General features: G+C 37.6%; 1 protein-coding gene across 5 annotated transcripts; it reads right to left on the bottom strand.

The window, feature by feature from the left end:
- Nucleotides 1–764: 764 nt before the first annotated feature.
- On the bottom strand, nucleotides 765–25,376 carry MYBL1 (MYB proto-oncogene like 1). 5 transcript variants are annotated; one of them, XM_032676229.1, is made up of 16 exons: nucleotides 24,932–25,376; nucleotides 21,067–21,169; nucleotides 20,870–20,941; nucleotides 17,921–18,013; nucleotides 17,217–17,437; nucleotides 15,369–15,552; nucleotides 15,074–15,148; nucleotides 13,500–13,604; nucleotides 12,060–12,293; nucleotides 11,376–11,747; nucleotides 10,441–10,583; nucleotides 10,083–10,197; nucleotides 7,502–7,618; nucleotides 7,311–7,415; nucleotides 5,203–5,382; nucleotides 765–3,405 (listed from the first exon to the last, which is right to left on the bottom strand). In XM_032676229.1, the coding sequence occupies exons 1-16, from the start codon at nucleotides 24,949–24,951 to the stop codon at nucleotides 3,277–3,279; spliced, it is 2,268 nt and encodes a 755-aa protein (XP_032532120.1). In that variant the 5' UTR covers nucleotides 24,952–25,376; the 3' UTR covers nucleotides 765–3,276. The 5 variants fall into 5 exon arrangements, with proteins under 5 accessions (XP_032532120.1, XP_032532133.1, XP_032532124.1 ...); XM_032676242.1 differs by having other exon boundaries at nucleotides 5,203–5,328; XM_032676233.1 differs by having other exon boundaries at nucleotides 13,500–13,601.
- Between the last annotated feature and the right edge of the window lie 57 nt (nucleotides 25,377–25,433).

The following is a 25,433-nucleotide window of genomic DNA, read 5'->3' as shown; positions in this document are numbered from 1 at the left end:
CTAGTCAGTCCACTTCACTTGTCCCAAGTGACGGAAAACTTTGCACGTGCAAACACGAGCAGGTCTGCAGGTTATTCATACAGTGGTCTGGCTGTGACAGCCAAATCTCCAGCAAAGCCCCCATAACAGTCAGAGTTTGCTTATACAGCTTAAAGCTAGAGGACATAAATTACCAGGACCTATTTCTGAAGAACTGACTTGTGTTAGTCCCTCCTGTCTTTTTCCTTCAACAGATTACCTTAATTATTTGTCATTTATATTTTGTCACAAAACTGGAAAAAGCATTACAAATTTTGTATTGAATGCCAGTGCTTCTTTCAAAATAAGAGAGTTTAAGTCTAACGCTAACGCAAATTAATACATGTTTGTGAGAACTAGTAAGGAAGGGGAGAAAATAAAATCACACTGCACAGCTTACACTTGCATTTACTTCTCAAGACTCAGGAACGCATACCAAAATACTTCTACCCTACAAATGAAAGGAATCTAAAAAAAAAGCTTTACACTATGAACATTCATCTCAAATTGTCTTCTATACATAAGTATTTGTGTTAAAGCTTTGAGAGACAAATATAAACTGATAACCAAATACAAGCAGGCTTACATGCAGGTTGGATTGAAGCAGGTATCACCAGGGGACTCCATCCCACTTTGTAACCCACTGATTCCCATGACTGCTGTCTCTGCCCAGCCCAGAAAAGGCAGGTCTCTTGCAGTTTCACAAGCACACATACAAATATGTTTTCAATAAAAGACACTTACAGTAACCTGGTACATAGATGCTTTATTTCTGACATTAACGTGGTCTGTATTGTGAGATTCTCTTATATAAAAGTAAAGTTTGTAGTACAACAAAAACTAAGATAAACAAGGCATTTGTTGCACATTATGTCAAACCTTAGAAGAAAATATGGAGTAATATGTATCTAGGTTTCATGCAAGTTTGGCTGCTGCATGTACAATTTACCTATCAAGTGAAAGAAATGCAAATGCACACAACATTCAAAAAGTAATAAGATGCCTGACATATGAAAGATTAAAACCTTCCTGCTAAAGTAACAAAGTAGGAGTTAACTAAACGATCCAACCAATACCAACAGAAATTATTACTACTTACCATAAATCTATGCTTAAACTTGGTATAGGTAGTTTTGGTGATACCACTTCTACTGAAATATACCATCCAGATTCTAGATATTAATTCTCTCTTAATGTCTGATTTCCTTTTTTGTGAATTAAATGATGTCTCCAGCATTGAATGTTGCCGTTAAATCCTTTCTGGTAATGCACACCTAAATCTAGTACTGCCAAGAATTCCAATTGTCTCCACTAAATTGTCATAGGTGAGGAGTAATCCTGGCATGATGGGCATTTTCTGATCCCTTGCTTACATAGGATTCCCACCCCCCTTGAAATTTTGATGTGAATTAAAAACTGCTAAAAATGTTTGTGCCTACTACTATCAAAGCCAATATCAAAAAGCTCTTAAAAACAAGGATTATATAAGCTTTGAGATGTTTAAAAAAAGTTTAAGAACCCATTACCTTCCTTGTGCCACTCATCACATGTTAAAATTCTCCATAAATAAATTCTTCTCTACCATCTTTGATATTACAGCGTTAGGAACACTTTCCACACCCTGCATAGTACTGGTTGATCTCATATAGTTAACTAGAGAACCTGACATCATGTAATTTTACATACAGTGCATATGATGCTCGCTCTTTCCATCTCTCATAGCAGCAAGCCGATTCTGCCACTATTTGTAGCAGCACCTCCGGGAGTGGAGAGGAAGAGTGTTTGAATTATAAATAACTAAAACTACAGTGTACAGTTCTATTTACCTGTCAGTATTTGTTGAGAGCACACCATTATAACTTGCTCAAAATTAACTACGTAAAAAAATCTCTACAACAAAAGCAAACCAAAACATTTCTTCAAAACCCAAAATAAAGACATAAAATAAGTGCAAATACCTAAAATAGGCAACTAAAGCAAGTGTTGTGACCTGTATACCTTTAAATAAGGACAAAGACTTTTCATAAATAAAAGAATGTTCTCTTTGCTCTTCAAACATTTAGTCAGTATATAATGGTCAAAGTTAAGTGCAGATACAATTGTTCTGAGATCCAAGGTGCCAAGTTTCTTTAAAAAAAAAAAAAAGAATAAAATATATATATTGAAAATGCATTAGTTTTTAGTTCCTATGCAGGACAAAGTACTCCTGGGTCTCATGTAAGACCCCACCATTTCTTTCTAAATATATTTAAACAAGGAACAGGAACAGTTGCTGTATAATACAGGTATACCTTGTCATTATGTTGTAGACCAACATGATTTTAGGGCTATAGTGCAATCCTTACATAGATGTAACACGTACAGTATAGATTTTTACACTTCGCTGTAATTCTTCTGCTATTCCATATATTTTAAACTTGTCCTTTTTTCATTTTAGCTGTTTTAACAGGAAACAACATTGGCCTCTAGACAACCTGCATACATATAAATATCTACATTTAAGCTTTGAAATGGAAATAAATTATAAAAACAGAATCCTCTCCAATTTACAAAATTTTCCTTGTTCCTACATACTGTACAATACATTCAACAATCATCTCATTTTGAGATTTATGAAGAAAATACTGATGCTTTACACTAAACTTAATTCACCCCCCCTTGCCTACTTCTAGTACCATTTGCAAATAAATATATTTAACACTGTAGTTAATTCCATTGTTTTGCAGCATACCAAAAAAATTAGTAGTGCAACTTTCTATCCTTCCTTTGTACTTCTTTCTGTTGTGTTTCTTTATATACTAGAAAAATGCTACATAAGCAAAAGCATATTCAGTCATGTATCTTGCTCATTTGAAAACCAGTAACAACCTATAAACCTACTCTATATTGAAAATGCTCTAACAGATAAAAAATGCAATGCAAGTCAAAAGAATAAATATGAAAAATAGACCTAAAAGCTCTATGTTGGCAATACTGCAATGCATTTTCCCCTTCTTTATATTATTGTAGGGCATTACTCTTCTAATATTTAAGCAATTCATTGCAGAACTGTTTGCAATATCCTTTCATAAGGACTGCAAGAGCTTCATGTCTGTTCTTTGTCAGTCAAAGAAGAAAGGAAGCTTTAAGGTAGCTTTAAGGTTTCCCTTGGCAGACTCTCTCAAAAGACAAGACTTAATTCACATGTATCGTAAGGGAATCGCATTCAACATTGTTGCAGTTTCAATGGAAAGAGATGGTTGTCAGTTGCAGTGACCATCACAGTATCAGAGATCTTGAATTGCTGTTGGTAGCTGTGTATGTGCTCAGATATCGCCTTGCTTGTTCAGTCATGATAAGCTGGTCTTCTGTTTTTCCATAAACAACTGCTTCCCAGTCACGATTTGGCTGCATAAAATAAAATTCTGTTAAAAGGATTCTTATAACAAACTAAAATACTTGAGCAATTCTCATACAACCTTTCAGAGTATTAATAAATTATCAAAGTCTATATATTATTATATATATTACTGAGAAGGATCCAATTCTACAGTACAATACCTAAAAACTGCGACAAAGCTCCCTCTCTACCCCTTAATCCAGCTCCCCAGCAGTGCATTTTGTGTTATGCTTCAAGTTTTAACACACAAAGTGAAAAACACTCTTAAGAAGATACTAACTAGTTCAACAACACATAAAAGGGAAGCTAATTAAGTTATCTTCTCTTTGAATATCTTCCCCTCTAAATGTGCTAAGTTCAATAGGCAGAAAAACCCATTATTGACAGTTGTCTGGAGATACCAAGGAAGGTAAAATGGTTTGGCAGCTGAAAAAGAATACTGTGAAGAACTTTACTGAACCAAGTGGCAGCTGTGGACGAATGGTCAGATTTTTTTGGGAATACATTAAAAATGGTAAAGGAATTGGGAATAAAAATGATGAATGGAAGAATAATTGAGCCACTAGTCCTGCTTCTTCCATGAAGCAAAGCTTGCACCTTTGCATGATTTACTGAATCTCAAGCTGATTTGCAGCAGCTCTAACTTGGACCTGACACTAGCAGATTGTAGCATGATGAAGAATGCAAGATCCTCTTCCTCCCACGTTGAGCTAGAAACTGATCCAAAGGATCAGTTCTACATACATATTTATGGAGAAAATGAGCTGTTTGAGTTTCTCTATAAATTTCACAGAACTTGATTCATGGAAGGGACTTGGGGCTAGAGAGGCCACAAAACTGAGTGGGAATTTCTCTGGGGAGAGAGAAAAAAGAAAAAGATGGTTCAACGAAAACATTTGTGAGTATAGTACGACTAAGCTCCCCTTTTAGTATTCTAAAGAGCATACTTCTGGGCCAGATAGATATATTTACCTTTGCTGCAATTCATAGCAGTTAATCCTTTTTTTTATTTCTTTATTTTAATATCACCACTAAATGAACTTTGTTCTTCCTTTTCATAAGAAAAGATCAGAAAGTAATACTGTTGTCTCTGTACTTTAAAATATCATCGGTAAAGCAATTAAGCAGGACAGGGAAGATCAGGCTCCAGGTGCCCTGTCTTTTTTTGGGGACTTTTTTTCATTAATACAGAGCTGTAGATATTCTAAAAAGACACAAAAACTTTATACATTAACTCCCTATGGGAAAAACTGAAACTGGTACAAAGTCAGGTCAAAGAATCATTTCCTAAAGCTGGTGATCAAGACACACAGAGGGAAAACCAGGTTCCATGGTTTTACCAGTATGAAAAATATACAGAAGTACAAGAACGGGCATGTTACAAACAGAACCTGTGGATGAACTCTGCTTAATGAATCCCACTGGGCTTATTATGAAGTAAGCATCAGCCAAATTTGAGAAGCTTAAGTGCTGTAGAGGTTTAGTTTGCACCAGGTCAAGTTTTTTTAACTCCTAGTCTTGGGTACCCAGACCTGTTTTGTAGGTTTCCCCTATCCTGTTTCCCCTCCCCACATATAAATCTTAGAGACCACTCAGTGAAACATCAGGGTTGTATTTAGAGAACTTAGCTATGAACTTTGTGGACAAATAACCAACTTACAAGAAATAAGGATCATGGAAACACTGATGGAAACTGGATCACTGATTTGAACAATTCTAGACATTCGGGCAAGACAGAAACAAAACAACAAAAAAATTCTTTGTTAACCTGCTAACAGAGCTAACAGAATTCTTTGCATCCAGACCTGAAGAGCTTTCTCCATTTTGACATTTTTTGAAGCACATGCATTCAGTTTCTTCTTAATTACTGCATTTGCTTTGTCTGCTGGATTTGTATCCTGTTTTTCTGATGTCAGGTTACATCTGTTGTCCTGTATTTCCAACAATGGTGTCATTAATAAAGATGTGGTATATGCATTTTTTGACTATTGACAAAAAAAAAGGTAGGGAACAGGAATAATAATTAGTATTTAATACAGAAAGACTTTGACTGCTGTGTTCAGAGAAGCCAAAATGTAAACAAAGCAAATACTATCAGAAAGACCCTAGGAAAGAATCTGAAAAGAAAAAGTGATGAACAGAATATGAAGAACTAGCATGGTTTATAGTGGGGTCCACAGTCAATACTAAGCATAGTACAACAAGCAGCTGCTAGCATGATTTAGGTATTACTGAGTAGACAGCTTCTTTACTCTAAAGCCACACTACAGCTGATAACATTTTGTTAAGAACAAGAACTTGATAAAGTGGTAACTACAGAACAGTTTTAAAGAAAAAAGCTTGTAATTCACTTCTAGCACACCCCTTGTGAAAGTCAGGAGAAGGAGACTGGAGTGGAAAAAATAAGATCGCATCAGTTTCAGGGGGAGGAACTGCTTTAAGAACTGAAATAAGCACTGGATGGATCATTCCAGAAGAGTTTTATATGCTGATAATGTCTATGGAAATAAAAAGAAATTAATCCAGCTTCAGTAAACCAAAGCATAAGAAAGGTATATGGCAATTTCAAAGAGCAAAATTAGATGAAGTAACAGTGGCATAAGTACTTGTTTGCTTACAAAAACACCTCAATAAACTTAAGCCATCTTTAAGTATTTATTCTACCTCAGACCTTACTCCTAAGTTATCGTCACATGGATGCACCATTTCTACCTAAGGATTGGTACCTTTTTCCTTTTAAAATCAGATACTACCACTATCTCTCTTGCTAAGACTGAATGTTCCTGTTGCGCAGCATTCCTCACGAAAATGGAGGAAAAGGAATTTTTCCCCAGTCCTCTGCTTTTAATAGACCACAACATCATAGCGTATCTTGGTTTTAGCTTAATAACCTGGACATTGGTGATGCACAATACATTGTTGTCACAACAAGACATAACTAAGAAAACACCAGGCAATTTGTTTGTGGTTGGAAGGGCTGCAGCACTGCTGCTCCTCCTAAGGGAGATGTTCTCAGGGAAGTGGGGAATTCCCACTAGGTGGCAGAGCACCCAACGCCTAAGCAGATACCTAGGTTTGGCACAGAGTCTACAAAGGCATTTAGGAAGGGAATTCAGGAAACCAGTATGACTCAAGCACCTTAAGCATTCTTTTTAAGGACTTTGGCTCCTACCTCTTGAATATAGTCTTGTACCTAATCAAGAATCACAGACATTTACTCTTTCAGAATTAAAAACATACATACATTAATTTAAGAAGTAGACTAAAGTTTTCCTACAAACCACAATACTAAAGATTAATCTATTCAATCATTCAAAACATTGAGCTACTTTTTAAAGGAAAGAAGGACCATCAGCCCCATATCTTCATATTTTGGTTGCTGAGGCAGAAGTATTCAAATTCCTTCAGGCAGAGGTAGCACACAAACCTCATCTTTTACATGCCTGGTATTTCTTAAAATATTGCACTATATGAAGCAGGAAAAACATGCTGCCTAATATGCAATTAGGTATGTTCAGAACATATCTGCCAGACTGTCAAGTGTGCAAAGCACAGGAGTAAGTGTCATCTCCTGGTATATTACAGAGCTTCCACATGCTGTGCAAGCTAAAGTTTATAAGTAATCAGCATGGGAACAGCTTTGCTACAGTACCAAACCTGCAAAGCATTCACATTACTTTACCAGTCCTACTCTGAAGTCCTGGAAGAAAGAAGTCACGTGTGAATTCAAGCCCAATGTTCAAGTATTTCTTAAGTATTTTAAATAGTATTTCAAACTAAATGTGATTTTCACTTTCTAGATATATGAATCTAGCCTTAATCCAAAAACTGTATTTTAGTTCACAGAACAAAAGATACACAGTTCCACATTAATACTGCTGCCAGTGCTGCTCTTCAGTAGTTTAATACTTACCTGTACATCTAAACTATTATCTTCTGTGAAGCGCTGGGCACCAACCTCTTCTTTTTCCTGTGAATCTAGGACCAGTGATTTTCTGACTTTTTTAGAAGAGTTGTGCTGAAATAAACATTTTGCAGAGGAAAATTGTAAAATATTATTTAAAAGCGGTTATTTTCTATTTGAAATTATTATTGTCATGTTACCTCCTGCTTGCAGCTTTTATAGACAGTGTCATCTTCCTCCTTGGGAAATATATCTGTTCCAGTTTCCTCTTTCAAAACTTCCCTAATGTCTTCCTCCGAGAAGGCAAGTGGTTGTGACTAAACATTAATTAAAATTGAAAAAGAAAATACAGGAAGTCTATTAGTTGTTAGTTTTTACCACATCCTATGTTCAGCTAATGTAGGCTAGAAAAGAGATCTTGCAAAATACAGCAGCAGATGAAAAGATTTAAGATACTGTAGTTAAAAACTTCAGGGCTGCATTTCACAGCTATGGAGATTTTTTAAAGTTAATTTTACTCCGCATTATTTATAGCCAGATAAAACATATACATGCCTCAAAAATGTAAGGCAGCATTGAAGAAGACAAACTATTTGTTTGCATTTATTAGTAACGGTTATCCACTGATAGAAGGGGTAAAAATACTTTATATATACTAAATACCTATATAAACACTTATATACATATACATGCATATAGTACTAAAAAACTGTACCAGGAATGTATGACTTGTTGGGAAAGGCATTTATATCAATTTTAACACAAATCTTTGCATAAGACATTGATCTTTCTAAATACAGTGCAGAATTTCACAGAAGCCATACAGATGGCTCCTTTGTGTACCAACAGGAGAAGCATTCCCTTAAGCCCTCAAAATTTGATTTTGAACAGGAGGTTAATAGTGGACAGAAACAGGAATGCCAAACCACTCCATTTGCATAGTGAGGGACTGTGAATCTATAGGGTAACACAGATGGTGCCAAACCCTGTGGCAAAGTCTGAGCTGCCTTCTGTGTTTGCAGAAAAGAAGTAGTCAATATATATTGGCTGGAATTTTTTCAGAACTTGAAAAGCATATGTCTACTGAATTCCAAAAGTTATTACGCATTAACATACCTTAGCTAGGCTAGGAAGAGAACAAAAATTGAATTCATTTGGAACAAACAAACAAGCAAAAAAGTAACATTATCCATAGTCAATAACTACAAAAAAAATCTCCTGCGACAGCCAGAAGAATCAGAGGGTTGTGAACTGCTATACTAAGATTTTTGGATTTAGGATGAAAAAATTACAGATGTCACTCAAGTTTACCACACTGTGGTGAACATCTAGTTTCAGTCCTAGCACTGCAGAAGAACGAAAGCCAGAAAACAACTCAGCTCTTACATAGTCCAGAGGATTCAAAGATAATGCAGTTTTTCAAGTCAAACTTTTAAAATAACGAGGCCAGTCATACTCATCTACAGCAGCTTGCTCTCACTAGATTACCCAGTTGGAGGACCCACACCCATTCACTCTCTCACTTACAATTTTTCTTTGACAAAACAGAATGCTAAAGTATTCAAATTAAAATCTCAGACAATTATGTAACCACCTGTAAGGTGATACATAAGGTTATACACAAGGAGAAAAAAACTCCTGATGGTTTCCTGGAAGACCTCAACACCTGGGAAGGCATTTCCAGAAACCGGTAAGAGAGAGGAGTGATATGAAGATAACACTGGCCTTTTTTTTGCAAACATCCTACCAAAAGGAACACAAGAAAACAAACTTTGGGCCTATGTCATTTGTCTATCACCACAAAATTAGTGTAATGCCACTCAAACTGCCTAAGAAAAAGGTTTTAGAAAGAGATTGGACATAAGAAAAAACGGGGGAGAAGTTCCATCAACACTGCAAGAGACGGCTGATGAGCTAGTCTTTCTCCTCCCACTCCTGGGGATGCCTGGAAGGTGAGACATATCTTATGCATGCTAATTACTTGCTTCTAAATAACTAGAGCTTACTTTTGTTTTATAGTATTCTTAGTAAGTTGCTTTGCTTTAGAGTGTATGCTTATGCCTTGATTTATTATTATTACTACATGGTTTAAATGTGTTTTTGCAGTTAAACCCTATTCCAGACAACAAAAACCCTATAAATTGTCACAAATTTGTATTAACAAACGTGTTAATTTGTGAACTGTTAAAGTGAGTCCGGTTTTAGGTGCTGACAGTTTCGTCGATGGCAAAATAACTCACAGGAGAAACTTGCTGAGGGGTTTCCCTATCTCTGTGAAGTGCCGTGAATCTGTTAAGTGAAGGGTCTCACCTAAGGAGACGCTAACAGACTGTATTAGACATTAAAAGGCTTTGATCTCCTGGGAGGACGCTGATAGACAAAAAATAAATTAATACAGGTTGGACAGAAAATTCTTCTTTTCTGCCCCTTTTAACATGACACTATCTTATAAGAGGTAGAGTGTTAGCAAGGCTAGACAAATTTAAAACAACTCACAAATATGAAACCAATGCATTTAAGATTACTATGTACGTAATTATGGACTATATATACCAAATTACCATTTAAGAAGAAAATGCCTCCATACTACACTGAAGGATATGAGTCTAACGAACAAATCTGAAGCATTTTTGATTGACATTCTAGGATAAAAAGGTAAGTAACTGAAACAACAGCAGTTAGAAAATGCTTTTTAAGATCACACTGAGACTTACAGTACCTCAAAACCAAGAGGGAATTTAGACTTCAACAAAAAAGAAAAGAAATAGCATCATCACATACCATAAGTCTGAGAGGACCATACTTTTTTTCCTGAGCAGCCAAAGCATTTTTAAAAGGAGTTGGTGTCCTTGGTGTTGAACCCAAAAGAGATCTTCTCATTGTGGGAGTTCTAAAACTATTCAAGCATAGAAAAGTGTTCATACATGCATTTTAATATTTTATCATTAGTAATGTAATAAAATTAATCTAAGAAACATTTTAAAATACCTTAATTTGCACAACAGATATCACCACTATGAATCTCAAAGTATTAAGATCACCATAGTATTACCCCAGGTGTATTAAACTTTAATTGGATTTTGACAATATTTGTTTTCATTTGAGCAACACCACCAGACATTTAATGTAATAATCCTACCCCACATTTTCCTTTTGATCTTGTGGTGTCATTTCCTTGTGTAGAGGAGTTGTAATAAGAACTTTCTGCCCACAGATTGGAGTCGACGTAAATGCAGGATTTTCAAAGTTAAATTGTTCATTTCCAGAGCAAGTGTTGAAAAACTAAGGAAAAGAGAGGAAAAAACCTAACAAACCTTATGGACAAAGCTTTACCATCATACTGAACAGTAAAAAAACCCCAAAATTATACACATATCTCTGAAAGGCTTTTACTGACAAACCCAAACACACTATTTTTGACTTACACTAGAAGACATTTTGCAGAATCACAGAATCAACCAGGTTGGAAAAGACCTCCAAGATCACCAAGTCCAACCCTTGATCCAACACCGCCGTGGTTAGTAAATCATGGCCCTAAGTGCAACATCCAGTCTCATCCTAAAAACCTCCAGGGACAGTGAATCCACCAGCTTCCTGGGCAGCCCATTCCAATGTCTGAATACTCTCTCTGTAAAAAATTTTTTCCTAATATCCAACCTAAACCTCCCCTGGCAGAGCTTAAGACCATGCCCTCTTGTCCTACTGCTGGTTGCCTTGGAGAAGAAACATTTATTGCTGAAACCTTGATTTTCCCCTTAAAATCCCTACTGCTTAATTAGGTCACAGAGACAAAAGGTCTCTATCAACAACTATTTGCATGAGAAAGTGTGAGTTCAGACACAAGTTGGTCGCTGCTGCTGCCGCCCTCCCTCATCACTCTTAAAAACAGAGGAAATAGGTTTATTTAACGATTTATGGTTTATTTTTAATATATTTACCCTTATGCAGATGTTTTAAGAAGTTTTTTGACATATTTGTTTAGGCTGCAACATATGACTAGGGAAGAAACTACTTATAATTTATAACTCACTCACTGCAGTCCTCATGGTCAGCCATATTTAAAAATAAACTCACCTGTGATGGAGAAAACGGTAGTGTTTTCACTGGTGTACGCTTTAGTGCAACATTGACAGCATCATTACACAAGCCATCATTCAGATCACTAACTGGTGATTGCCCAACACGCAATCTCTTTTTCTTTCTCAGGATAGCAGGTGGATTGCTGAACTTAGTTAAGTTTGAGGTTGCTGAAAAAACGGTTTCTTCGTCACCACTGATGCTACTACTGTGGTTTTTGCCATCAAGCATAACGCCAACATTATACTGGCACTCAGGAGCTCCCTCGTTGTGTTGAAGCCGCATGAGTTTTACTGGAGCTGACTTGACAGGAGATACAACAGCCTCTGAAAGCTCAAAACAGGTGACATCACTCCACGCTACCGGATCCTATGAGGCAAGATGCAAAATACTCAAAACACTAGCATGCTTATTCAAGGTTATTTCACCATGTCCAAGCCAGCCTATCAGCTCTCTACCTCCAGAAGCCATATACTGAATTATTCTCCCTGTAACTTTCATACAATCCTAAAACACTGAATATTTTAAAAAATAATTATGTTTAAACAGCAATGAAACATTCAATATGGCTGAAACTACAGACAAGTACAAAATGAGGTGATTTTAAGAGTATTTTACACATACTCTGTAAGTTGATATTCCTAAATAAACACTTCATTTTAAGAAGAAATACAAACTTACAATTTCCATAAGATCTAGTGTCTCTGCAAATTCTGGAATGGTTTGTAGAGGTGTTAACATTCTATTTGCTTCAACACCCAAATACTTAGGTGGTGAATTCTGCTGAACAGGTGTGATGCGAGCCTCATCCATGCTGTAGAAATCACTTGTTTGTTCCTCAAGGCTACTTAGTGTATTAGGCATACAATCCTCCATGACAAAACTTCCAGACCAACAAGGTAAGCTTCCAGCTTGCTAAAAAGTTATGAGGAAATACATTAATCTTATTCAACTTAAAGTTTGAAAAAAGTAAATTATGTGACTGCAGGGCAGGAAAAAAAAAGTAATGTGTGGGAAGACTACGCATAAGTATTAATTTTTGCATTTTCAAATACTAATTATGTGTTTCAATTAATGCAGTTAGGCTTCTCCTTACATTAACATACACAACATTTTCAAATCATGTAAGATTTTTATCTTACCTCTCATTCATATCTCATACATGCTTATAACTTAGATAATTATGGGTTGCCTTAGAAGCCATCTCTGATCCAAGTTTTCTGTATACATGAACACCAGTATATTATGAAGTAATCTTCACTGGAGAACACAGGTATATTTCAAGATGTTTGTAGAATGCGAAACACTTCTTGTTTGATCTGACTTTTTTAGGGCAGATTCTGCATTAATAGTTTACTTAACTTCTAAATGGTTATCCCATTTTAGTAGACTGCTTAGTACTCAAGAAACAGATTTTAATTTTCACTGGAAATCTAGAAGCAAAACAGATTCCACTAGATAAGCAGAACATTCCACTGTTTCGAAAGAATGTCAGCGATAGCTCCACCACATAAAACTGGAAGTTCACCTGTAATCTAAATTAGCGATCAATATGGTTGGGTTGGTGCCTGATGTTCACAGCCTTTTGAGGAAATCAATGACTGTCATCTGCAAGTTACCCTAATTCCACTGAATTTATGCATAAATTGAGTACAGTGCCTGCTTATTTACTGTTAGTCATGTCCAAATGTAGATATTAGGTATTGCAAGTACTCACACTGAAGTTTGACAAAAATATAATCTACAGGACATTTTGAAATTAAATAGGGCAAAGCCTATGTATTTTTCACCTGCCTCTGTTGAGCAGATTATCAGCATTGCTAATCTATAAAACTGAATGGCAGGGATATCAAATGTGTTATCTCTTGAAGAAGATTAAAATCCTGGGTCTTAGGAATAACTGCCAAACTGCTGGTCACATTTCTACTGTCTTCACAGTTTAGAAGGTTAAAACTGCACTAAAAATAAGTTGTCTCAGTCCTAATATATAGATTTTGGTTTACAACTCAACAGCCATAAGTTTGATTTTAGAGGGTCAGGTGAAAAAAAACACACTAAACCAAACAACCAATTGCTGAGGATTAACCTCAGTAACGCATATCAAATATTTACAGTCCTTACAGAAGACATTTGTTTTCTTCTGATTTCAGTCTCTGCTGACATAAGTAGCAATTCGAGTTCCTTTATTTTCTTTTCTTTATCAGGATCATCGTCAATAAATGGCTGCTGAAAAATTTAAGAAAGCAAGCATTACCATTTCCCACTTCCACTACCCCTTCACAGTAAAAATTCTACATTACAACATAGCTGTATTTTTAACAGGAATCCACATATAGAGGGAACTAAGCTGTTCAAGTTGTATCATATTTTGTAGTACAGTAGTCACTCACAAGCAAAACAACTCCAATTACCAGGAGATGGATCTGATGTTATAGTGGTATACAAGGTAGTATTTTAACACATTTCTAACATGGCCTGTAAATGGTCAGTGTGCTATAGCTATGTTCTATCATTAATAGAACCAACAAAGTCGGCACATTGGAATATGTGTTCATGTTTTTGTGTGCTTTCTAAAGTTTTGAGTTATTTATCCTCACTAAGTGTGTAAGAAAGTGTTTCAAGTCAGCATTTGCAGAGTGTCTACACAGGCAATCCTACCACTACTAATTGGCTTTGGTCGGTTCGTTTGTTTTTAACCTCCTTAACACTTTCCATTATCGTTATAAACAGGTAAGTGAGGATATATGCCACGAGTTTCAAAACTAGTTATAATCCTGAGTTTAGAGAGTACTTCCAGAAGCACAAAGTATCTCATATTTTCCTATGTATAGCAATCCATAATGTCAAAGGCCATATGAGGCTTTGTTGTGACTTGTATTCTTACACCGAATCAGGGAAGAAAATGCAACATGAAACAGATGACCTGCACAAGAAAACTTCAGGTTAGGTAAAGAGCTCTGCAGAATGCCTCTAACACATCTAGCACAAACAAAACATGCATTATTCCCTGTGTCAAAATAATTTTTTTTACTAATTCTAAAGCTGCAAAAGTTCTTCCAAGGAGTCATACCGGAAGCAAAGATCTACATTCAGTCTGCAACACGCGAGGAATTTCAGATATATTCCAAGCGAGCCCAAAGAAGCAAAAGGAAATAACATATCCAATTTTTATTTGTTTTAAAGTTCCTCAATACTTCAGCATTTAGAATGCTGCAAAAGAGCACCTTCAACTGATTGAAAGACATTTATCACTGAGAAAGAAATAAAAGCTATTGAGAACAAAAAAGCACAGTTAGAACTCTACGTCACAGTAAATAATTTTAACTGACAGTTTTTCAGATATATTTATTACATATATATAAGTAGTACAGTCTTGCCTTAAATGTCTCTTAAGGTGGTAATACTAACAGGTCACAATTTTAACCTCATGATTTAACAAGTAGACTAAGTTTTAAGCCATATTTCTGTCAGAAATAAGGCCAAACATCATGTTTCTGGGAAATACAGAGAGCTCCATTTTTCCTATCTAGAAATACCAATGATGCCAGCAAACCTAATTATAGAGGAACTTATATAAATTTAGGTGAATGATAGACTAACAGACATATTGAAGATACAAGTTTTTAAACTCTTCATTTTACTGTATAATATACAGTAAATTCTCTTTAATTTATGAAGCCTGCTAACAAATTTACCTGAACTATGTTGGAAGATGATGGAGCATGTTCTAGACAGCTGCCTTCTGGTGAGGCATACTGATATGCTGGAATCTGAAAAGACATAAAACATTTTACAGACCCTCAACAAAAGGAGGCTATAAAATTATCTCTAGTTTATTGTATGTAAACTATTTATTATGGTTTACAAATCTTAAGTTTCCATAAAAATCACAAAAAATATTCAACCCATCTTCAGTATTTCAGATTTATTTCTTGTTCCAAACCAAACAAATTATTTGAAACTTGGAAATACTCTGAATTTTGAACTTACATGTGTCTGAACAGGCATATAAAATTGATTCTGAGTGTGCAAGTGTTCCATAGTCAGACAAGGTTGGGGCTGAAGTTCAGAAGAACTAGCGCTTTCAGACTTTATAACGCTTTGCAAATATCCTTCCTGTTCCACTTTTCTCCGCATTGTTGAATTCCAGTGATTTTTAATTGAATTATCAGTCCTAAAATGAAAGTGTAAAACAGTGACTGGTTTCCGTATCTCAAAATTTCATATATGACATAATTTACAGGGTTTGTAGAGTAGGTTAATCTGAAGCCACAAATCCAGAAAGCTCCAGCAGTTAGACTGAAAGTTCTATTATCAGTGGTGGTTTTGGCATAATTACTAGAAGGTTACTCTTCTAAAAACTTCCTTCTACTAAACTTCAAGTCTGCAAGAAATTAAAAGCGGCAAAAGAGAAAACCTTGGTTCTGACTGTTATCATGGGTGAGAACCTTTTTTATTGGATACTTGGAATGTAAGACAATCACTCTGAGGTCCCACAGTGTAATAAGGGCACTTTGGCTAGTGTTTGCCACTGGAAGACATCTCTTCTAAAAACGTGACAGTCTGCAATCCCAGCTCTGTGTTTTATGTGCAGCTTTGTGGAAGAACATGTTACTACTCTTTGTGCCCTTCATCTTGTATGGGGAGAAGCAATCATGGCATTTTGACAAGCAGGCTGAAATCACTTTTAACACTAGAGAAGCATTTAGGGAAGAGTGCAATATAACTGCATTACAGTCTAAAATATTAGCAATATTATTCCTAGCCTTAGAAAAAGGTACACAGAAACAAAAATTGCTTAAAGCCCCATTCTTCATTTAAGCTTGACTCCAAGAAGTATTCCCCTTTTTCATCCCACTAGTGTTAGACTCTACAAATCTTCTAGGTCTAGGATCTCTACCAGTCTTCAACTAAGAGTCATCTAAGATTTATTTATAACAAACAAGTCAGTGAACTAGGAATTCCTCTGTCAAACTCATCTTCCCTCTCTGAAATTCTACTTAGATGCAATCAGTTCTCATTCCTCCAAAGGATTTTCTGTGAGTCATGGATTGTATACTTAATCAAAACTTCTAAACACACACCTCTTATTCCACTAACATAACAAGTGCTGACATTCCTTAGGCAAAGCTAGACAGTCACCTCTGAACACACAAACTGAATTCAGAAAGGGACAGCTTAACATTGAAATTCAATTAACAGTACAGGGTAAAAGCATTATTTCATTAAACTCTTTATACACTAAAATTTTCTTTTCCACAAACATAGAAATTGCCAATCAGACTTGAAACAAATATAAGGAGAATAATGCATACAATTAATTCTTAACTTAGAGACTTCATGGTGATCAACTAGCTTTGCAATGCATGACTCCTAAGTCTGGACTTTTAAAAATTACTAATATTTTCTTTTACAAGTGTCCAGTTCAACAAGTGTTACACACACAGACAAAAAAAAATAATCCTGATCTTAAACCAAGAAAGTCACCCTCAAATGCATATTAATGAAGGCACTTTGCCATCAAGTTTGATATCAAATCATTCCTGCATTATTACTTGCAGTTAACTCTCTTCAGCTCGATTGCAGAGGCTTTTTAAGTGATCAAGAGATTTTGAAGGTACCTGCAAAGTGTTAGAGGTTTTTTATTGGTTTTATGGTTTTTTAAGAATGCATAGTCAAATGCAAAAGATCTTAAGAATTTTTAGTATCTATCAAGATAAATATGTTGTGGTGTAAGTTTCAACAGATGCTCTCTGACTAATAAGTTACATTGGAAAGGGTAGTGAGATGACCGCTTTTCATATTGCAATATTTAACAAAAACAGAGTTGCAAAGCACCTTCCAGGAAGAAGTTTGGCTATTTCAGCCCATCGGTTTCCCAAACGCTTGTGAGCTTCATAGATTATTCTGTCCTCTTCTTCTGTCCACGAAGACTTTTTTACCTCAGGATTGAGATGGTTATGCCATCTCTCTCTGCACTGCTTGCCTATTCTTCCTTTCAGGTGTTTTGCAATTAGAGACCAGCGCTTTGGACCATACTTCTGAACTAATTCAATAACCTGGAACACAGATGAAAGCACATTACAATTCCAAAACCTAGTTTACCTAGTCAAAGACTGAGAACACTGATAAACTCACATTATAGAATAGCACTATAATAGTCATCTTGACATGATATTAGACCTAAGGAGGCAGATGACTTGGGGGGTTAAAAATGATTTTTCAAGAAATCAAAAAATTACTTATTAACTCCAAATTCTGTGTTTAGAATATAAATATATACTGATGAAAACATTCATTTGTAAGTTTTCTTTCTGTCGTCCATTGCATAAACTGACATTAGGCAGACCATACATTCCATCTACTTAAAAGCAGCTACAGTTTTTTTTCTTCTCACACATCCCAATGTAAGTATCCATGTCACAAGACCCACCAGACATCAACTCTGTGGGAATGAACCTTAAGAAAAAGTACAGATTCTTCGCAGTCATATGGCAATTTTATTACAGTAAAAGAGTAGAGTTTCAATTAGTTTTCATTACCCTCTGATCTTCTTCTTTAGTCCAGGGACCTTTAATCAATTCTGGGTTTAGTACCTTCTGCCATCGATGCTGGCACTGAAAATCTGAACGATTCTGAAATAGTTTTAGAAGATCAGTGTAGCTGTTAAACTCTAGAATATGTAAATATATAAGTACTTTCTACCCAGAATTAATAGCTTATTTCAAATTAAAATGCTTATTTAGACCTTTGTTCTAAGTATAATAGTTAAATTCTCCTTTATTGTTTCTTCTTCCATTTGCTTATAAAAACTTTTCTCCAGAAAAAAACAGCCCTGCATGAAGCTCTAATCAAATTACCTCAATGTACTTACTTGATAATCAAATTCAGAACTTACTCTTCTTTAGAGAAAAATTTAGAATTATTTTTGTCCTCATTACTCCACACTTTCTCTGAACTTTGTGGTTGATATACTTTTGACATTATCTACAACTTAAATAAGGAGAGAAATTTTTTAAGGAAATACCTTTTCCTTCAAATAAAAGAATAAACCTTTTTCCAAGTCTCAGATGAACATATTCTCAGTTCTTTACTACAGTGTTAAGGAAAACAGATTTATATCAAGTTTAGTTAACACATACTAATTAAACAACACTGCTTTTGCCGGTCAGGACAGATGGTGCTTTTCTGTAGCTTCACTAAGGATCTTTTGAAATATTGTTCCCAGTTATGAAAGAGAAGTAAGCTTTCACTTAGCTTCCTAAAAACTGTGTGTAGGAAAGGCTTGGTCCAATCCTTAGAAATATGCAGGTAAGAGCCTGCCCCAGCACAGCATACTAGCATTCCTTTTTTAACAGTGGGACATGATTATTTACTCGCTTCAGTGCAAACTGTTGGACAGCAAGTACCAATTGCAAGGTTTTGCTGGGCTCGTCTACAAGTAAAGGTGTTACCATGCTAAAGTGAAGTTAACTAAGCAGCAATCTGCCAGACCAGAAAAAACACCCAAAACACTGATATCTGAAATTACACTGATCACAATACCTTCAAAGTTAATCACAAGTAGCAACTGTATGATTAAAAGCACATCAGTTTGTTAAAAAATATTTCCTGGTGAAGACAAGCTGTAAAAGAACAGACTCAATACAGAATAGCTGTTCCCATTTTGAGAGGAAAAAAAAATTAAATTGTGGCCTTTTAGTGTTTTTACCTTCCAGACATTTCTGAAACAATAATATATTTTTGGGAGAAGAGCAAAACAAATGATGGGATGAAACAATAAAATCATTTCAGTCTGCCTTAGCTGTAAAAAATTGAAGCCAATTGTGTTCCCTCTCTTGAGAGTCACCTTGAAGCCATTTTCACTTTTTGGGGGCAGAACAGAGGGAAGGTTTACTTGTGCCCAAATGAGGCTTTGAAAACACAGAATTTTGAGGGCCTTTACATACTAGTAATTGAAGATACACTTGGTTTTCTAGCAAAAGACCATCAGTAACTAAGTGCTAATTATGCTTGCCTCTATTATTTGGCTTTTGAACACTGCAACAGGTCACCTAAAGAGGCTGTGGAGTCTCCATCCATGGAGATATTCAAAACCCAAAAGGACACTGTCCTGGGCAGCCTGCTCCAGCTGACCTTGCTTGACCAGGGCTGTGAACCAGATGATCTTGAAAAGTTCCTTCCAACATTAACCATTCTGCAGTGGGCAACCTGCTGAACAATAGCTTTCTTGTCTCCAGAAGCATTTGTTTACATCTGAAGAACTTTTTATTAAAATGCACCTCCATACTACACCTGCAGATCAGTATCACCAAACATTGTATTTTCAAACAGTTTAATACACAAGCTTTTTGATATTATCACATTCTCCTCTGCCATTCACTCACTTCTCTGATTTTTAGAAGGGGATAATGCACATATAAGGAATACTGATTTGCTCATGCACTCCTTAAATTTAGAAGCTTTGACTTTATTCCCTGATATCTATACTTTGCCACCTGGAAAAAGAAAAATCAGAAGCATCACAGTTGCACAAATATGATGAGAACAATGAAAAGTTACAGCTGTTCCACGTTTAGAATTCAAGTCTATGTTTAGCACACAGGAATTTCATACAACCGTATCATCCCACACAATATTAAAAGAACCTCAAAGGTGTGAGGGGATGCAATTTTTAATTTCTAATATTTGAATATTCGATACCACTTCCAGGCAGTGATTTCAGCCTTAGATTCTAGCCATGTTTTCACAGTAGGCATTTTATAACATTTGTTCAGAAGAGAAACAAACATCATCAATTCTAGTTGTAGGTACTTTCTACCAGTGTCTCTCATATAGCTGAAGAAACATAAATGTTTGTACCAGCAGCTCTTTTACTCATTCCCCCTGACCATTTGAACAGAACAAGAAATTTTAAGTGTCAGTAGGAAACTTCCATGACACCTGCTAAGGTTCCATTTGTAGTAACTGAAGATATCATCAGGTGGAAAGATTTATGTATGTTGGGGAAGTAGTCATCACTGTAAAAAAAACCCAACCAAACAAAACCCAACAAACACACAAAAAATAATTTTAAAAAAAAATCACCCCCCTTTTCCTATGGTGTTTAAGAAATGGATCCCACTCCTTTCCAGCAATCTTTCAGATGCAATCCACTCTCCTAACTGCTACAGAAGCAACCCATGAACTGTAGATGTGATCACCAGAAGTAATGCAACCAGTAAGAAACAGGAACATATTCCATAATAAAAATAAATAGCAAGTGAGAACTGAAGGCATCAACTATTTTTGATCATTTCAGACCAGCGTTAGAGCCTGAGCCAATAAGATTCTCTGAGGTCTGACCTAGGTCTCAAGTCTATTCTAGAAGCATTCTCTAACATAGTTTTTACTGTTATATGCTTCTGATTTCTATTTCACCCCATTTCCAAACTAGACATATAACCAGATAAACATCAAGAGAACTTAACTGAAACAGAGGTTCAACTTACTTGTAGATGACTAGCAATGAAAGCCCAATCATCTGTACCATTTTGTTCCACCAGCTTCTTTAGCCTTTCATCCTGTTAAGACATAACCTCAGCCAATAAATGTTATGTGCTGTCCCAATACAATGCTAAGTAATAACATATTTCATGAGCTAACAAGGTCATGTAGGAATGAAACTAAAACCAAGAAAAAGTATTACCTCTTCACGTGTCCATTTCACCTTGCTACATATCTTCTTCAAACCTTTTTGCTGTGGTACTTCATAGTCATGATCCATATATTGAAAGTCATCATCTTCCTCACTGCAGGGTACAACAGAAGAGTGAAGAAGATCAAAACAGAGTTTAAAATACCTCTGAATAATCTTTTTTTCCCCCTAAGTACTTGTGGTTTTTTCCAATATGTACATATTGTTCTAAAATGACATACAGGATTTGCACAATCGTAAGACCTACCCCCAGCATTTCACCGTGTCAAAGGAACAGAATTAATTTTAATTTCAAGGCCACAGACTGTGATATGGACAGATAACTCATTCTGAGTCAAGACTTAAATATTAAATGAAAACTACTTTTTAAGATTCATGGCTTTGTAACACATTTGCGAATCTTTATTTTACACAAACAAGCTTATAGAGTGGTTTGCTAATCTGAAAACACAATTATGATCCACCTCCATAACTAAAACAACAAACACAGGAGTGTCGAATAAGTGTCAACTTGAGACTTTAAGTGGGCTCCTGACTTCACTAAAAGTGTTGCCTCAGTGTTACAGGCATTAGATACAAATCTCTGAAGACAGGTACATTCCAACAAGAAATAACTATGGCATCAGTGCTGAGCCTCAAAGTGCAGAGCCAGAGGGGCAGGCAGCCAGGTACCTCTGCGACTCCACGTAGATCACTCTCCATCTACTGGAGAAATGCGGAACTCCACAGCCTGGATAAACAAAGTCTTCCAAACAGGCGGCACAGAGAAGTGTTTCATGTAAACATCGCTTAAACTTCTGTTTCAGTGACTCATGTTAGTCAGCATAAATTCAAACACATGTGAAAACCTAAGTCTAACAACAAGAGCTCCAGTTCCCCTGAATTAATTATAGCAAAGGCCCAAAGAAGGGATTCCCATCCCAGTACATGGCTTAAATTAAAAGCAGTTTCATACTGAAATCTGTATTTTTCTCCATTTTATTATCGGTACAAAGTATGATATAAATATCACGGACTCACGTTCAAAACTAAACTTACTAGATCTGCTCAACCTTGATAATTACATCAATTTTTCAACCAAGAGTAAAAAAAAACCAACCTTTCCCAGTAATGGAATTAACCTGTGCTGGTGTCCTAAGAACAGATTAGTTGGGCGATCTCTACATTATTTTCCAGATCAGCAGAGCATGCTGATTAACCACATACGCATTATTTGTCATTTCTCATGAAGTATGTTCCTGTTAGCCACAGAGAACACATCTCATTCAAAAGCATTACCACAGGATAGTAAGTGCCCACTCTTGCAGATCCAATGTATTTGAAGTTGCTTCTACATCCTACACCACCGCCTGCATTTGCCCTATTTCGCTTCATGATGCAGTGGAAACAGTAACGCAAACATATTAAAACTCTGTGCAGTTGGTGAACTACAGGGCAGTAAAACTGTCAAAAGGTCAACTGCAAGTTCTTCATGGTACTTTCAAAAAAAATAAGCTACAAACACAATGATTGTAAAAGCTTTGCATTAAGTAGCTTAGGACTTACAAAAAGAGAACTTAAACTCAGAAGTAACAAAATTTTTCTTCCCTCTCACACTTCCTTTTTTTGTCTTTTGTCCACAGGTAATCAACAAAACTTAAGAGGTATATCTTGGTATTATGAGAAGCATATTTTGGTATTATAAACGGATTACATACCAAAAAAGCCATATAGTTCACTTACAACTAAAATTTGGCCTTGTGGTTAAGGTCTTTTTTCAACATAACCTCCTCACCTCCTGCAGAGCAAATTAGTTCATGAACAGTTTTCAGTTACATGAAAAGTCAGAGGGATTTAAAAAAAAAGAAGGGGCTCCCTGTACAGGGCAGTGACGCTGCAGAGAACGCCAGTACCAGACACCGTGGAGTCCCCGCCGGCGGCAGCAGTGGTTCAGAGCCCTGTGCCTGAAATTCTCCAGCGGCACACGTGTCCCACAGCCAAACCAGCACAGCCCTGGATACCTCCCTGCACTTTGCAGGTGTGAGGGCCAGCCAAGCAGGCACTAACCTCTCTTGCACCTTGATTTCACATGAATAACCACCTAGTCCCGAGGCTTGCTTAGAATAGTGCTCCAATAGATCATAAATTAAATACACATGAATGGGACTACTAATTTAAGTTTTCAATTAAACCAAAGATTTTCAAACACGTGGGGTTGTTATAGTTCATTTGACAATTCTTTTGCAGTTATGAAACTGCACTAAATCACTGCACCAAAGTGGAAAACAGGCACCAAGTTTCATCAAATAAAACATCTGGACCAATAAAGCAAGTACTTCGTGAGCTCTGTGTTAGCCACCCTTGCAATTCTGAGTTGAGAATCATCAAAGGAAAAAATCAAGCTTGTAAATGCAACAACCAAAAACAGTTTAAAATTAATTTAATATAACACTAAATTAAACTTAACTCCATTTGGTGCAAAACAATTACACTTCTCTCCTTACTCAACACCTAGATTAACAATCTTGAAATCACCTTTATGCAAACTCACAGCTTCAATAATTTAGTTTTTAGTGGAACCATCATCATCACACTTATTTGGAGATATCAACACACACTGACACAGTATTTCCCCAGGGCTACTGACCTCTAACCAAATCTTCCTCTGCTATCCACAACCCACTGTATTTTCAACCATGAAATCAAAGCACTCTATAGCCATGTGAGACAATTCAAGCTAAAGCTTGACAAAAAATGAAACTACTGCTTGCAAGATCACAGGTGAAAGTCTCTTAAGCTACAAAATACAGATTAGAAGTAACAAGAAGCATTCTGCCTCTGAGCTGATTCTTGCAGACAGCCAAGCACAGACAGCTCCACCAGTTAGCCTCTGCAAGCAAAGCCCCTTTGTGGCTTACACAACCAGAACCCCAAAGCATTGCTTGCTTGTTTTAGTCGCAGTTTTGCAGAAAAATATTATCTTACATGTTAGAGAAAAACACAGAGGCAGTTTTAACATCTGTAACTTTGAAACCACCCTCAATTACATGAAAAGTATGCGTTCACGGTAAAACGCTGATGCCTTAGGTGAATCACTGAGTATCCTTTCCTTTCTCAGTCCTAATCCTTTTCTTACACTTCTTTATCACTTTTCAAAAACTGATCTCCTATTTAGGACAAGAAAAAACATAGTGATAAAACAGTTCTCCCAGACCCACCTTCTGAATACAAAGCAAAGACATTTTCACATCAATATGACAAAAGAGGTAGGAAACCCATCTGGGGCGGCTGCTGCTGGAGTTCTTGAGGAAAACATTATCTCTCAGGAATATTTTAGGATAGATTGTGACATCCTCAATCAAAGAATATGCCAAATCAGAGAAAATAGGTGCACTGAAGATACTGGAAGAATCAACAGGCCCAAACCTTACATCAAGGCTGAGCCAAAGCCACTCGGGAGGTGAAAAGGAAGAAGTACTATTCCATCAGAAGGAAAGCAACCAGCAGGGAAAGCCACTGAGGAGACAACGTAGTTGTTACTGACAGGCTCGGTTGTCCAGGTAAGCTACGACAGACGGCCCGAGGGAGAGCACAGAGGTGAGAGCAGCTGCCAAGGGAAAGGCGGGATTTGTGTCCGAGAGGTGGTGCCCGCAAGCCCGAGGGAAGAGATACCTGTGCGGTGCCGGAGGGGGGAGGGAGGTGGGCAGTGACAGCCGGGGCGGTGGCAGAAGGCCGGAGCGGCGGTGAGGGGCGGGGCGGCACCTGGCCGGGATCCCGGGGCGCGGGGGGGCACCGGGGCGCAGGGCGGCGGGGGAGGCAGCGCTGCCCAGCAGGGGTGGGTGGCACAAAGCGCAGGGAGCCCCGGTCCCGCACTCACCTGCGCCGTCTCTCCGCCATCCTCGGGGCGCACCATAGGGGGGGCAGCCACGGCCGCGGGGAGCAGCGCGGAGCCCCCGAGCCCCGCTCGGGCTCCCTCTCTCAGGACAGGGCAGGGGACGTAGCGGGGCACTGGCGGGTCAGGAAGGCTCGAGACGGGCAGGGATCCTCCCAGGGCCCGCTGCTACCCGCGGTGCCTGCAGAACCCCGGCGGCCGCCCTCAGCCCCGGCCCGGCCCGGGCGCGTCAGGCATGGCTCGGCCTGGCCGCTGCCCGCAAGGACGGGGCGCGCAGCGGCCCCTTTCTCGCCCCGGCTGGTGTCTCGCTCCCCGCTGCTGTCAGAGCTGCCGCGGGCTTCGGCGGTGCGCGCCCACCCTTCCCGGGCTGCGCTGCTCTGCTGTGCCCTGCTGTTCAGCGCCGCCCTGCCCTGCGCCCGCCTGGCCCCGCCGCGCACCGGCCGCCGCCGCCGCTCGGGCTCAGCCGCCGGCGCTCGCGGCGCGCTCG

This window comes from Chiroxiphia lanceolata, chromosome 1, assembly GCF_009829145.1.
Source record: "Chiroxiphia lanceolata isolate bChiLan1 chromosome 1, bChiLan1.pri, whole genome shotgun sequence".
NCBI classification, from domain to species: domain Eukaryota; kingdom Metazoa; phylum Chordata; class Aves; order Passeriformes; family Pipridae; genus Chiroxiphia; species Chiroxiphia lanceolata.
The sequence above is the reverse complement of the archived record's forward strand: the minus strand, read 5'-3'. Positions and strand labels throughout refer to the sequence as shown.

Bases quoted from the DNA above. Each gene is read 5' to 3' on its own strand.
- MYBL1 (XM_032676229.1), bottom strand. From the start codon at position 24,951: ATGGCGGAGAGACGGCGCAG. The intron at 15,149-15,368 runs GTAAGTTCAAAA...ATGTCTTTTCAG, and splicing joins ATATGCCTGTTCAGACACAT to ATTCCAGCATATCAGTATGC. The intron at 7,619-10,082 runs GTATGTGATGAT...ATTAATGTTTAG, and splicing joins ATGGTCCTCTCAGACTTATG to TCACAACCACTTGCCTTCTC.